The sequence below is a fragment of the Sceloporus undulatus genome, chromosome 5 (assembly GCF_019175285.1).
Source record: "Sceloporus undulatus isolate JIND9_A2432 ecotype Alabama chromosome 5, SceUnd_v1.1, whole genome shotgun sequence".
Classification (NCBI taxonomy): Eukaryota; Metazoa; Chordata; class Lepidosauria; order Squamata; family Phrynosomatidae; genus Sceloporus; species Sceloporus undulatus.
The window spans coordinates 108,147,467-108,162,369 of record NC_056526.1 but is presented as its reverse complement, the minus strand read 5'-3'; the positions used below and the strand labels follow the sequence as shown (position 1 = coordinate 108,162,369).

At 39.3% G+C, this 14,903-nt stretch overlaps 1 protein-coding gene across 1 annotated transcript in view; it reads left to right on the top strand.

The window, feature by feature from the left end:
* The window catches only part of SEMA3A (semaphorin 3A), a 228,779-nt gene that overhangs the window by 160,340 nt on the left and 53,536 nt on the right, over positions 1–14,903 (top strand). The window contains exon 7 of the mRNA XM_042469819.1: positions 4,115–4,234. Coding sequence (XP_042325753.1) covers positions 4,115–4,234 — 120 coding nt within the window. The remainder of the gene's footprint in view (positions 1–4,114; positions 4,235–14,903) is intronic.

Sequence of the window (14,903 nt, the reverse complement as noted above, 5' to 3'; positions counted from 1 at the left end):
AACAGGCTGGAGATACCTGTGCTCCAGCCCCATCTCCTTGGTGTCAGTGTAAGCAAAACTGCTTGCTTGAAGGAATCCATTTTCCCCCTCTCCTTTCCATTCATGTTATAAAGTTCACAGCATCCTGCCATACTCTAGAGAAGGAATTCCCACAATTGGCCCCCAAAATGTTGTTGAACTAAGAACTCATTGGCCATACTGGTTGTGGCCTCTGGAGGTAAAAGCCAAACAAAGTTTGGGGTTACAAGATTGGGTAACACTGCTTTAGATTGATGAAGAAACCAAATTTATCAAAACTTCAGTAAGCTCTGTTTGATAGCTGGCATTTTTGGTAGCACTTTCCCCCCAGGGTGCATCTACTCTGTTGGAATAATGCAGTTTGACACCACTTTAGGCTGCCATTGTTCCATCCTACAGAATCCTGAGATGTGTAGTTTTGTGAGGCACCAGTATGCTTTTGCAGAGAAGGCTAAAGATCTTATAAAACTGCAAATTCCTGGATTTCATAGCATGGAGCCACACAGCACCATAAAGATTTTCAGAGCAGCACTTAAGTGCTGGTAAAATACTGCTAAATTGTTTAGGAAGTGTGCGTGTGTGAAAGCATAACGCAATTTCTAAACATCAGAGGATCATCGACTCCACTTCAGCATCCCTGAATCATTCAGGGAGAGGCAAATTCCTATGAATGGAAACTTTGGGTTCATAGGAAATTGTCTCTTGCTGAATGATTCAGGAATTTTGGAGGGGAGACGACTGTCACCAGATGTTTAGGAGGCATGTCAGGCTTTCACACACACATGCTTCCTAAATGATTTAGTAGTGTTTTACTAGTGCTTAAGCACTGGTCTGAAAATCTTCTAAATGTGGTTTCAAATTGCATTATTTCTACAGTGTAGATTCACCCCTAGAGAGAACACTTTATCTTAGTCCCATATAAGCAAATGCTTGCTAGTTATTCCTAAGCATTGCATTTTGGAGACTAGGGGCTCAACAGACCACCCCTTTGGAGCAGCCTGCAGCCACCCCTTTCTTTGCCGGTTTGGGGCTGCGGCAACTATATATCTGGCCTTTCTGTGGTGCAAAAAGAAGCCACAAAAAGCACCTCCTTTATGAGCTGCAGAAAGGACACCCTAGCCACCATGGCTTTTCGCCATATCCGTGGCGCAGTCCATGTAAGCGCTGTGCCGAAGACATGGCATGATTCTGTCCACCGTCTCATCAGGATGGAGTAGGGGCAGCCAGCATGTGGATGCCATGCCCTCACTCCACCCCAAAGCCAGCGTATAATGCCAGTCTGTACAGGCTGTGAACTGGTAAGGGAACACTGTGCACAGTTTAGGTTTCTGACAGATAATTGCAGTGGCTACCTGATGAGTCCATGGGAAAGTGGAAATGGAGATACAGTATTTCTTTGAACATATTGGACATATTTTTCTATTTCTCTCTCACACCACACACAGATGCATACATGTGCATACACATTCCTCCCTCCCATAATAATGTTAGACATTTGTTAGTACAGAAAACAACATTCAAAAAGCCTGTCTTTAAATGCTGTGAAATCATTATCTGCATATATATCTCAGTTAGGCTTTCTGAATCTCTTTTTCTGGATGACCTTTTCCTCCCTTTTGACAGCTATGAAATAAATGCAGTTTTCTTGTCTTTCCCTTGATTTATATTGATTTATCCAAAATCTCTTGAGAGCCGATGACAAGCAAATGGGGGTAAAGTTAAGTAAAGGCTAACAGAGGCATCAAAGGCATTTTCTCAAGCACAGTACATAATAAGGGCTATAATTAAGTGATTGTCTCTCCTTTTAAAAATAGCAAGTGGCAGATGAGACAGAAAAATGATAAATAGGTAATTAATGTGCTGTTCTCTTCCACTTGATTTTGATTATACCTCCTGCTGGGCACAAGAGGTCTCATTGCTTTTAATCTTCTTCTCATTCCACATATTTCCACTATCATGTTTTCTCCCTTCCTGTCTTTTATGATACATAGTTCATAGTTCTTGCCGATCCAATTGAAAATAATATGCTTTTAGCCTTTCAAGGGAAGGCAGCTGAACTTTCCCAGCAGGCATGATCAGACATGGTTGCCCCACCATGGAAATATCTTCTAAAATTGGCATGGAAAATAGAAGCATGCTTTGGAATAAGAAGCTTGTTTCCAAAGTAATATTAAATTCTGTTTAGGGCATTCACAATGACCATGACAAATTGAATACCTGAAAACAGTCAGTCAGTTCATTCCATGATTTATGCTTCCAAGAGGCAATGTTCCTTGTTCGGTGCTCTCTCTCATAATGTAGGAACAAAACCTATGGTGGGTACACTCACTGCACATAATAAAATAAATAGGTCCAGCTGTGTACCACCAGGTTCTTCAAGTAGACCAGTAAACCAGTTCTTGTTGTTTACTTTTTTAACATTAGGACATCTGGACAAACAAGGGAAAATTTTTAATCCAATGGTGAATAGACTTTGAGCCTCCAGGTATTGGACTGAAATTCCCATCAGCCTCATCCAGCACAGCCAGTGGCAAAAGATTGTGGAAACTATAGCCCAAGCATCTGGAGGGCTGAAGCTTCTGCATTATATATTATGTGATTAGCTTCCTATTACACTCAGTAATAATTTCTGAATTTTCCTTGCCTGACTAAGAATTCTTCAGTTCCACAGTGGACACTATGGAAAAAAATAATCATGTCCCAATCATTTTTGTAATGCCTCGATCAAAGTAGTTTAACTTTAAAACAGAAGAAAAAAGAAAAATCCCATTGACATCGCACACATTCTGGGTAGGGAAATCTAAGAGAGGTCAGAACTAGGAGAGGAAAGGATTAAATTTCCCCACTCCTCTGGCCTTGTCAGGTTTGAGTAAACAAAACCAAGCCACATGGAGAACTGCATGCTCTATATTCAAGAGAACTCTTAATCTGAGATGTCCTATAGCCTAAATCAATAGACATCCTTCAAGGAGACTGTACTATTACAGTGTAATTTCAATTACTAAAGTATCAGTATGGAAAGAAATTGTTTTGGGAAGCTAATCACATAACATATAAGTCTGTATAAGAGATAAAGCCAGTGTGATGTGGTGCTTTCTTTCAGTGTTGGACCATGACTCTGGGAGACCAGGATTCAAATCCCTGCTTGTAAATGGAAACCCACTGGGTGACCTTGGGCAAGTCATAATCTCTTATCCTCAGTGGAAGGCAATGGCAAATCCCATCTGAATAAATCTTGCTAAGAAAACCCCATTGCACATTCCCCTTAGTGCCACCATACAACAGGCACACAACAACACTATATAAGAGTCTCCCCTGCCCCTACTCTTGCTTTGTGCTAAATCTTCCAGGATTATGTAAACCTTGTTTAATGGTATCTCTTCTACTGTAAAAAGTCCAGGATAGATTTATTGGGAGACACTATTTTACTTAGTTACTGATAAGGAAATGGGAAGATTTTCTTAAAGACCATGTTCACACCAAGACCAAATTCTGAGACATAAAAGAAGACATTCCAGTAGGTGTCAGTTATTAGGTAAGACAGAAAAAATGTTTTCTCCAAACACAATTATTGGAACTACCACAGCTGGTTGTATATGATCATATTATATTTACTTTGGAGTTAACCAACATAGGCTTAAGTTCAGAGGCTAGTCATAAGCAGAGCAGACCCATTAAACCAACTACTGAATGATACATCAAGACTTAATTAAATCAGTAGGTATACTCTAGGCAGCACTGGCATTTGAATTTAGACTTAACATTACTGATCTAAATGCTTGCTGCTCTGCTTAACGTACATGTTTTCAGATAAAGCCTCATCACAGCTATGTCATTTTCAGTACTATCTCCTCATAAGGAAAATGGCTCTATAAAAGCCTACAAGGAATAGATCCCTTGGCCAAAAGATATAATAATCAGGCAAGTTCCTAAAATTAATGGCAGGTGTAGGCTAGACTTTCAGCCATGCAAATAATTTGCAGTGGGAATTGTATGTCATGCATTGGCATTCTGTTTTCTGCTTTATAATACATTGCTATGGTGGGTTCATTCATTCATTGAATTATACTGAGGGCAATTTCATGCCATGTTACAGATGGTGAACTTTATTCTGGAACTGCAGCAGACTTCATGGGCAGGGATTTTGCCATTTTCCGCACACTGGGACACCACCATCCAATCAGGACAGAGCAACATGATTCCCGGTGGCTCAATGGTAAGTCAAGCATATATTGTATTCTGTTGTTTAAAAATATATATTTATTAAATAAGTAATGTTAGCATGTAATGCAATTTTCCTTTTATTGTGTTTTTCAACTTGAGATGTTTATGCCAACTACTCAGTACCATCCTATTAGTGCCACAAACAAATGAAACTTATTAGGAGTGTGTGTGCTTTACTTTTAATTGCATTGTAGTTTGCAAACAGAGGTGGTCAACATCTGTACTTTTGGTGGGTACCCTATTCTGTAGATAATGGTCTGCTAGCCAGAAATATATTATGTTGCACAAAGTGATTCTCCTGCTCTCCACTGTGGGATCAAACTTTGTAATAAAACCAGCACATCTGGAAACAAGAACTTCCTGCCTGTAGATTATATTCATGTGTTTAAAACAATACGTGCATGCCACTTCTCCAAGTAGTGAAAACAATACTTATCTGGAAGCAAGTATCCTTCTTGGAATAAGGTCACTGCAGACATGGCATTTTGTAATATTTATGAGGGGTTTTTTTGTAGGGGATAAGTTTTATGTTCCACTACTCACCCCAGAAAATATAGCTCTCAAATCAAGTTGCTAGGAAAGCAGACAACTCCTTAAGATGGTTAAAGAGACAACTCACACTTTCTCAGACTCAGACTGATGAAAATTGCAATTTCTTCACATATACACTCAGGGGCTGTACATGGCAGTGGGTTTAGGGCCGCAGCCCTGATCCAGTTTTTGAGGGTGCAAAAAAGAGCCACAAAAAGCGGCTATACGGCATTTCTTCAGTGCTGCTTCATATGGACGCAGCACCAGAGGAGTGCCACGATGCCATGCACCATGTGGAACAGCGTGCCGCATCAGGGCACCCGGGGGGAGGAGTTGGGCATGCTTTGTGAGGACTCTACATCCTGACTTTGCCCCCATGTTGCCCTTAATGGCCAATGTGTACAGGGCCATAGATACATACACAACATGGTTAAATGATTTCAAGCCAAAGGATGGGGGAAAGACACAGCTCTCCCATTGCAGAACAATTTCTAATGATTTCCTTGGGCATTGCTCCTTTTTGTTGATAGAAATCAGTTAGGTTGTGTATCAAAATGAAGATACACTTGGTCAGGACTATTAAACAAATCCTAACGTTTGAATCAAGTATGCCTTAGGCAACTACAATATCCCATTCATAGGCATTTAAGAAGTCAGAAATGTTTATTGATTAACCCTTAGGCCATTTCAGAATAACACAAAGTAATACTAAAACAAATAAAACACACTATAAAATCCTATAGAAATTCTATAGCAATTAGAAAAGAGCTAAAATGTAATAATACAGAATCTGAAGTGTATATAGAGTACCGTATGGATCATAGTCATTTCAGAATCAAGAGTCAATGAGATGGAAGAATCTCAAGAGATCTAGATTCAATCCAATCCTATTTTGACATATTTCATACAAACACCCCAAAGAAAGATAAAACACACTGTTATAATATGCCTGTGCTTCTTAATGCTTCAAAGTGTTTTTGTCATCTTTGTGAGTAAAATTGTGACTAACATATTTATTTTAAGATAACTGATTAACACTTGGGAAAATCTCCAGAATCCAAATAATAGTGGCTTTAGGAGCAAGGGTAAATCCATAATCCAGTTGTTGTTGGTTTGCATCCCATACTGAAGGCTGTTCTAGGTACGATTGATGGAACATGGAGGCACACAACTTATAAACAGCCAGAACTGTCCCCTCACCAGCATACTGCAATACCTAGAAACAGTCATACCTAGAAACGAATTTCAGCCATTGTCTCTCCAAAGTGATTTTATTGGGGATGTTTCAGTGTAAGAATATAATCCCATCTGACTGCTTTTATTTTTTTCACTATAGAGATGTGTGAGCTCTCTCAAATTCTCCTGAAATGAAATGATCCAAGGAGAACTTTTTTGTATATAGTTAATCCAAGTGGTAAGGATACACAAGGCTATTGCCCTGGCACTAGTCCTTCTGTTTTCCTTTCCATGCACTCCTGCTTCTAACTTCTCTCAGATCAGTTTTGATTTGCACTACCTTAGTGCCTGTTGGGTAACATTTTCTTCACATACTTAGGACCCTTTCACACTACACAATTAAAAAGCTGTATTCTACTTTAATTTCTATGGATGCATTCTGTGTAATCCTGGAGTTTATCATTCAGTGAGGTAATAGAGTTCTCCGGATTAGAATTTCAGATTATAATCATACCATAATTGTGTAGTGTGAAGGGGTCCTTAGCTGTTCAGAAGTAAGTTAGTCTCCTTCAGAAGGCTTTTTGCTGTGCAATTGACACCTGTGAGCTTGATGTCCCTGATTCTAAATGTTTGGTACATTTTTGAAATCATTCTTGTCTTTTCAAACATGTGGTTTTTATTTACTTCAAATGACATATTTATGTAAGTGCTTACACGGCACCTTTTGGTCTCTCAGAAGCTCCAGCTGTAAATGTAGAAAGTGCAAAAGTTCTGTCTTTGAAAACCAATGGTTGCCTGCTGTTATAAAGAAATTCCACAATGGCTTTGGGCTTGTAGTGTAAACTTTAAAAAGAAAGGAAAAGCAGGGATGCCTTTTAATTAAATGGGCACCCTGTGCCAGACATAATGATTCACTGATTGGGAGCCCTGTAGGCGCTAGCAAAATGTAAATAACAACTACAAACCTCTGCCAGACATATGGCTCTGCTTGATGTTAGCAACATGAGAACACCCCTGGATAGTGTTTGCATGTTCACTTTGTGAGAGAAGGATCAAAATATTTTACTTGTTATTTTACCCCTAATTTTAATCAAGGTAGGTAGAATTCAAGTGCAGAAGGGAAGATTTGCCACCCTCTTCCATCTTTTCTGTCAGCATGTAATTATAGTCTTCTGGAATAATCTCTTATTCCCCAACTGATTAATCCCAAGGATAACCTGGTCCAAGCAGTGTAGAGCTCAGTCATGCAAGTAAAAGCTGCTTTTGTGGAATAGATCCCCACACTGACAGCTGAGTCAAGAGGATTTATGCAGAAAGAAAGCACAATCATTGTCCACAGTCCCCATGGTTCACAGCTGACGTCGCGTCATTCATTTCTCCTTTTCCTGCATGCACTTGCCAGTCTCTCAGCACTGAATGTGAGAGCAGATTTTCCTAAATTATCACTAAGCACACAACTGAGACGATAAGGAAATGAAGCTGGATGAAGATAGAAGGAGATACATTAGCTCGCACAGAGACTGAAAAGTCATTGAGAAATTAAATATATACTATGAAGCTAATACAAATTTTGTGTGTGTGTGTGTGTGATTGTGTATGTGTCCATGTGCACACCTATAGCAGCCTTAGACTCAGGTTGTTCTTTACATGGCAGCTGGCACTGCAGCCATTTACAGCCACAAGGTTCTAAGTTCGATCCCAGGCAGGGCTTCAGGGTTCACTTAACGTTGCATCCTTAAGTAGGTTACTAAAATGAATACCCAGCTTGTTGGGGGCAATTAGCTTACATGTAGTAAACTGTTTAGGAAGTGCTTAAGTGTACTGATAAGCGATATAGAAATGTACCTGCTATTGCTATATTGCTATTGTGTATGTGATGGAAACCCAGCACACTATGGAACCCTCTGGACCACTTTCTAAGATGGACATCGACATAGCACTAGCTGATCTCCTGGGCCTCAGCAATGGGTCTATACTAGTGACTAGAGGATCTTTTTCACTCTTGTGTATTTTTCTATCTCACAGCACCCCTCCTTCCTCCAAATTGTACAGTATCCTTGTCACCTGAGGAACTCCCCAACAGGCTCCAGGGAATGCTGTTTTTTCTCTTCCAAAGAGTGAAACACAGTTTCTTCTACCTTTGTCCCTGCCTCAGATGGAGAAGGAGGGAAAGAGAGAGAGAGAAGCAGAGAAGGAGATTGATTTGTGTAGTATTTACTTTTGGCAAAAAGGAAACAAAGAAGTTCTAAGTCATCAAAAAGGAATGGTTCAATGTAAAAACCAAAACCCATCAAAATTCAGTTGTATTGCCCCTTCTCTTCTACTTAATCCAGAGATTCAAATGGCATGGGCTTTTCCTTTTAACATGGACTGTCCTTGCTCTCTATATGGTTTAATAAGGCATCACGGTGATATTTTAGCATCCTTTCTGTGACTTTTTTTTGTCCTTGATAGTCTTTATGGTTACATAAGCAACCAAGCAGTAAAGAAACTGAGTAAATATTCAGTATTAGAAGAAGGAGAGAGGAAGAAGAAGGAGGCTTTTTTTTTACATTTCACTTTCTTTGGAATAGGAAACATAGATCTCATCCTCTTATAACCATTATACAGCCCTTTCGATTCTTTACTATTAGCTTCTTAATTTGGTAGGTTAGAATGTTCCAATACCAGCTGTCTTATATGCAAACTTTGTATATATTCTTTGTATATATTCTTACTTTAATGGCTTAGAATGTCCCAATACCAGCTGTGTTATATGCAACATGAACATGAATTTTTCCAGGGGGTATTTCCCCCCACAAATAAGAACCTGCCTTATATAGGCAGCTGGACCCTTAGATCAGCTAGACCAGTGTTGTCAGCTATGAGCTTGGGATGTAATTTTTCATTAACTTTGTTCTTAAATAAAGCCATGAGTAATTTTTGCAATTTCTTTCCACTGCAAGAAAGTCTTAGAAAATTGTGCAGCTGTCGAAGACTGTTTGCAGTTTGATACTTAATCAGGATTTGACCAATGTTGCTTGTGGATCTATCAAAATTCCCTGTGGAACAATTCCGATCCAATCCTGCTTAGTTTCAGAAATCAGACTGTAACTGTAACTGTAACTGCAATTAACTGTACACAACTAGGTCTGCTAGCAGTCCAATCTACAGAGTCAACATTTTTCATATCCAAGACCAATCTTAACATCAAATATACAATATGAAGCCAATTTTAACTTTCAGCCCTCCCACACACATTCATATTCACATGTGCATACATATTATTTTTGTGTCTAGGGTTCCACACCACCACACCATGTCTGTGACATCCATCTGCTTTCATCTCCCATGTGCCCACAGACAAAACTGTGGTACCATTGATGTGAGTAAAATAGAAGTCCTCTCCTTTCCCTTACTCTAAATGGAAGAGGGGAACAGGGGATTAATCTACACTGTAGAATCTACTGGGCTAATTTTCTCTGTACTTTGTACTTTACTATGGCTCAAAATGCATGGGCCAAATAAACTGGCTTTCAGCTGCTTTGGGGGCCTGCCATTTAGATGATGCATGCCCCCAAAGTGGCTGGAAGCTGTGCTGAGGACGCTCTGTGGTCCAAAGGTCCACATTAAAAATGAGTCATGATGTTTGGGACCTGCAGCAGCCTGCTTTGGGAGCAGGCCATGCAATTGTAGGGTCCTGGCCTGATCATGGCTGGACCAGCCAGAGACTGCTCCTTCTGGGCCATGTGGTTACATTGCCTGCTAGCATTTCATAAAAGACTTATACTCTGATCAAGAGATAGGTTGCATGTTGCAATATATCACTGGTAATGGTAGAATTCAGTTGGTATACAAATTTACATTCCATTGAAAGTAATGCAGTATGGTTCAGTAACAATTATGGGCCCGTATAGACAGGCCAAATTGCTTTGGGTCACTTTGGAGGCATGCTGTTTAAATGATGCATGCATCCTAAGAGTCCAGAAGCTCCACCAAAGCCATGCTCCAGTCCTTAGAACTGGATCATGGCTTTGGTGTGGCTTCTGGGCTGTTAGGATGCATGTATCATTTAAACAGCATACCTTCAAAGTGACCTGAAGCAGCTTTATTTTGGCCTGTCTGTATGTGGCCTATATCTGCATTTACATTCATATTCAGATGTATATCCTAGAATGCATGTAGTGTTTCTGAGATAGTAACCAGATGTGATGGGATATTCGGGGTGGTGGGGCAGAAAAATGGGATATAAAGGTCACCTGTGCAACCTATGGGCCACCCTTTGGCCACCTCTAATTTAGTCTTTATGAATAATCTGCGACTTCAGCATATTTTCAGTCATTTTACTAATTGCTACAGTAAACAGAGCATTAAGATGTAGGAGTGTCTTACCGTTTATTTAAACAAAATAAGTGGGGAAAATCACAAATCTTACATCCTATGACTCCTGTGACAAAATATTGACTCCAGAAGGGAAAAAAATAGTAAAATGGCACAATACAATATCTTACATTGTGTCTTGAATTTACACTCTCCCCACTTCTTCAGTGACAATTAGTTTAATTAGTGTTAACCCTGTCAGTTTCCTCTTTTGGGGGCCCACCATATTCAATGCCTAGTGAGCATTTAAAGATTTACTGTTGACTGCATAATTTAAGTTCATGTGTGTGGCAAAAACGAGTGGAGAGAATTGCACTGAGAAGTGATGCCTCAACAATGCATGTCACTGCAGCATGATCGCCTCTGCTGACATGGTTCTCAATAGATCTCCCTCTGTGAAAATAGGAACTGTTTGCAAATTAATTAGTTTCTGGCAACAGCTTGATTGTTGACCCAGAGTTTGTAGAGTGGAAGAACAATCAGATTAGTGTGTTCGCTACAAAAGCCCACTGCGAAGCAAGAGTGTGGTTTGCCAAACAGAGCTGGGCATGAATGGAGTGAAGCAAATTCTTCTTTGGAGACACCATGGCAAAGGTTAAGTGGATGTGGCTAGGGCACATGGACCAAAAAGGAGGGGTGGGGAGGAGATGGATTAGAAATGTTCATCTGCATAAAGCCTCTTCATGCTAATTGCCTTATGCTGTGTTGGAAACACAATACACGGCTAAGCAGGAGGCTCTTTTACAGCATAAAATATATACTGTATTCCTATTAATCATGAACATTATTACAATGAGGAAGTAGCCAAAATATGCAGGTTTCATGTAACAAAATTAAAAGTCATCCAGTCATTTACATCTTCATTCCAGACTATTTATTTATTTACGGTATTTATACCCTGTCCTTCAGCCCTAAGGGCTCTCAAAACGGCTTACAATTATTATTTTTAGACAGTTCCCTGCCCTCAGGCTTACAATCTAAAAAGACACGACACAAAAGGAGAAGGGAATGGTGGTGGCGAAGGGGTTCTGAAGGTCCTGAACATTCAGTGATTCAGTGAGAAGTGGGTGGAATCAGTGAATAAGTCCACATAAAATTGTAATCATAGCTTGTTTTAAGAGTATAGGCATATTCCTCAATTGCTCAACATGTTTGGATATTTGCATTCTATTGTAAATATTATACTATTTTGACATGTAATTTATGCAGTTCTAACTAAGGGAATGCCTGTGATTTATTAATTTCACTTTTTAGTTGTTTTATATACAAAAATATGAATTTATAAATATCATCATTCATTTAATTGACAATAACTATCGTTTTATTAGCCAGATTATCAACTGTGTTTAATAGAGTACAGTAAGTGACTGTTTTTCCCCCTTAGACACTTTATGTTTTCCACAACATTTTTGAAGAGATTCATAGTCTGTGATAGGAGAAATATGCATAAACCAACTCACCATTGGCACTCTCTTTCCATGAGATATTTTGATAGTTTTGTTGAAACTTTTTGGGCTTCCCTCATTAATTCCTCAAAATTTTACTGTAAGGACACATGTTTGAATTCAGTTCAATTTCATGTTATTTGAGATTTCAAAGGCTCAAAATGTTACTGACTTCACTCTTTTTTCTTCCTCACACCTCATATTTAGCCAAAATAAGTTTATAAAGAATAGAAAGCCAAGCACATCATAGATTAATTAAATATGAACAACTTTCAGATGATTTATTGTCTGATGCATATGAAATATTGCAGTTCCATTCTGCATTTGTATCAGTTTCTCAGTTAAATAACCACACTACAGCAAAAGAAATGCCTATGCTGGGTTATTGTACAGTGTGTTAATCATTGCTCTTTAAAGTAGAATTACCTATCCTGCAATGATTCTATTCATGTGCACAGCTTTTTAAAACAAATTCTATAGCACTCTATCATTCATTTGAAACCTAGCCACTTATTAAATCTGGGGAGTTTGATAAGCAGGTATATAGTTGGCCACATCTACACTATGACATTCTGAATAAGATGTTGAATGGCACCGTAAACTTTTTGGCCACTGACATAAATAAATGAGAGCCTGTTTGTGATCTATGGCTATGAAGTTAACCTCAATAGGGTTTTATTGGTGACCATTTTCTTGGTGGCTGGATGTTTTTCATGATCCCAAAAACCTTTGTGGTTTTCATGGGTTTCTGCAATGGTGAGGAAAAAACAAGGCTGCTCAAAGTCAGGAGCATAAACCTTTACCACACTACTCTCATTTGGAAGGTTTCTTCCAACCCACTCACCCTATGTGTAAGGCTTTAGGGTATTTGGCACACTGAAACTTATGTTAATATTTTCAGTGGTTAACTTTCTCATCACAACCTGGGATGGATAAGCAGCCTACATGCTTTTTAAAACATTGTCTGGGAATGTCTCCTTCAGAGACCTTAGCGTATAGGACTGTGACCCATCTTGACAGTTCAGTCTGCCTCACTTCTTATGGCAGGGTATCCACATATATCCACATATTCATGAATTTTGTTTATCCACCAGGTGAATGGGGAAAATGGGTTTCATTGACCAGCATGCAGGTTAGGACCCAGGCTAAGCTGTACCTCTTCAGCAGTAACTTGTAAAATACTGGACTTTCCCATTCCAAATGTTGTCTGTGTCTATTCCTTGCCAAGCAGGGGCCTCTAGTCTGATAAATCTGCAAGCAGCACAAGACTGTTTTCCAGTATTTTCCAGTTGTATAATAAATTCTTTTTTAATGAGACAAATGGCCTTAGAATTGCATGAGCAACTATTTCTTTGTGTGATGGCATGCTGAGTTAGTAGACTGAAGAATATATACATGAAATCACTGGCTCTGATCTATATGCTCCTGTATGTGTAGACTGTGACAATGCTTTGGAAGAGGTGTATTTCCATAAATATTGCAATGTAGAAACATCACTGTACAAGTAACCTTTTCCTAAGTTTTTTTGTTCAGAAAATATTATTTTCTGTGCAACAGATATCCAGGTTCATACAAAATAGGTCACAAACTGCAAATAGTCATTGGGAATGGCACAATTTTTGATTACTTTGTCATAGTGAAGAGAAACATGATAACATTATACATTCTTGCCTGCAAGAATGAAATTTATGAAGATTTATATCCCTAGCACATTCAGTATGTGATCAGAGGTCCAAATTGACACAAGAAGCTACATACAGAGGTTATTCCTGCATATATAAACCATGCACATGACAATGTTTGGTGCTGTATGCCTTCAAATCATTTCTGATTCATAGCAACCCTAAGGCAAGCCTCTCCTGGGATTTTCTTGGCAAGACTTGTTCAGAGGAGATTTGTCTTTGCCTTCCTCTGAGGCTAAGAGTGTGACTGTCCCAAAACTGGGTTTTCCTGACTGAGCAGGGATTTTAAACCTGGTCTCTTGAGTCAATTGAGTGCTCAGACTAAACCATGCAGGTTCTCAATGTCAATGTAGGTAGTATAAATGGAGGGGCTAATCATCCTGATTCCACTTCAGTGTGCATTTTTACTGTTTTCCAAAGCTGTGTGTGAGATCAGTTTGTATATTAGATTTGGTTGGTCAATACATATACTGAAATAGAGGTCATGGAAGGATGGTGTATATATCCACTGTGTACACATTTAAACTTTCTGTACAGAATAAGAGTATAGTAAGAATGTTGAAGAACTAGGAAGTAGGTTGAATTGCAACTGCACTCTATTGCAGTGGGTTTTTCTGAAGTTCATCAGGATGACTGAGTAAATAACTGCATATTCATGAGGGGGGGGGATAAACACCTGTAATCATGTAGTGAAATAATGGATATGCACACAATGGCCTACACTTTAAAAGACAGGTTGGGGGTGGAGTTGGGGTGTAGTGTCTACACAATGCATGCCCTGGTTCTGTCCCAAGGGCAATGTGGTACCACATGGTGGACGACGTACATCATCACAGCACTCCTCCTGCACTTGCATCCACATGATGCAGCTTTTTGCAGCTCCCTTTTGTGCCCTGCAAAGGCCAGATTGGGGTTGTGGTATGTGGATGCTGTGGCTCCAATCTGGCAAAAAATAGAGACAGCTGCAGGCTGCCCCTTAGGGGAGGTCTGCACAGCCCCTATGAGGCCAAAGACTATCCCATGCCATAATTTTTATAATTCCCAATTTTGAAAGCTTTAAGATTGAGTAACTAAGCCTGAAGGTCATTTAGGCTGTAACCCTCTACAAAATTACATGGGAATACATTCCATAACACAATGAGATGTTTAGGTTTTTTCCCTCCAGGCTATGAGGCCATGTTCTAGAAGAGTTTATTCCTGACATTTTGCCAGCAGCTGTGGCTGGCATCTTCAGAGAATGCTGGAATGGAAGGGAGTGGGGTATATAAACTGTTGGTTGAGAGGAGGCGATTTGCATGTTAATCTGTGTACTGTTCTATTGTTGAATGGCAAGGCCTACAAGGTGTCCATTTATTTAATAATAATAATAATAATAATTTGTTTTATTTATATACCGCTATTCCAAAGATCATAGTGGTGAACAGCAAGTAAGCTAATTAGCAAGTAAGCTAATTTGCCCCCAACAGTT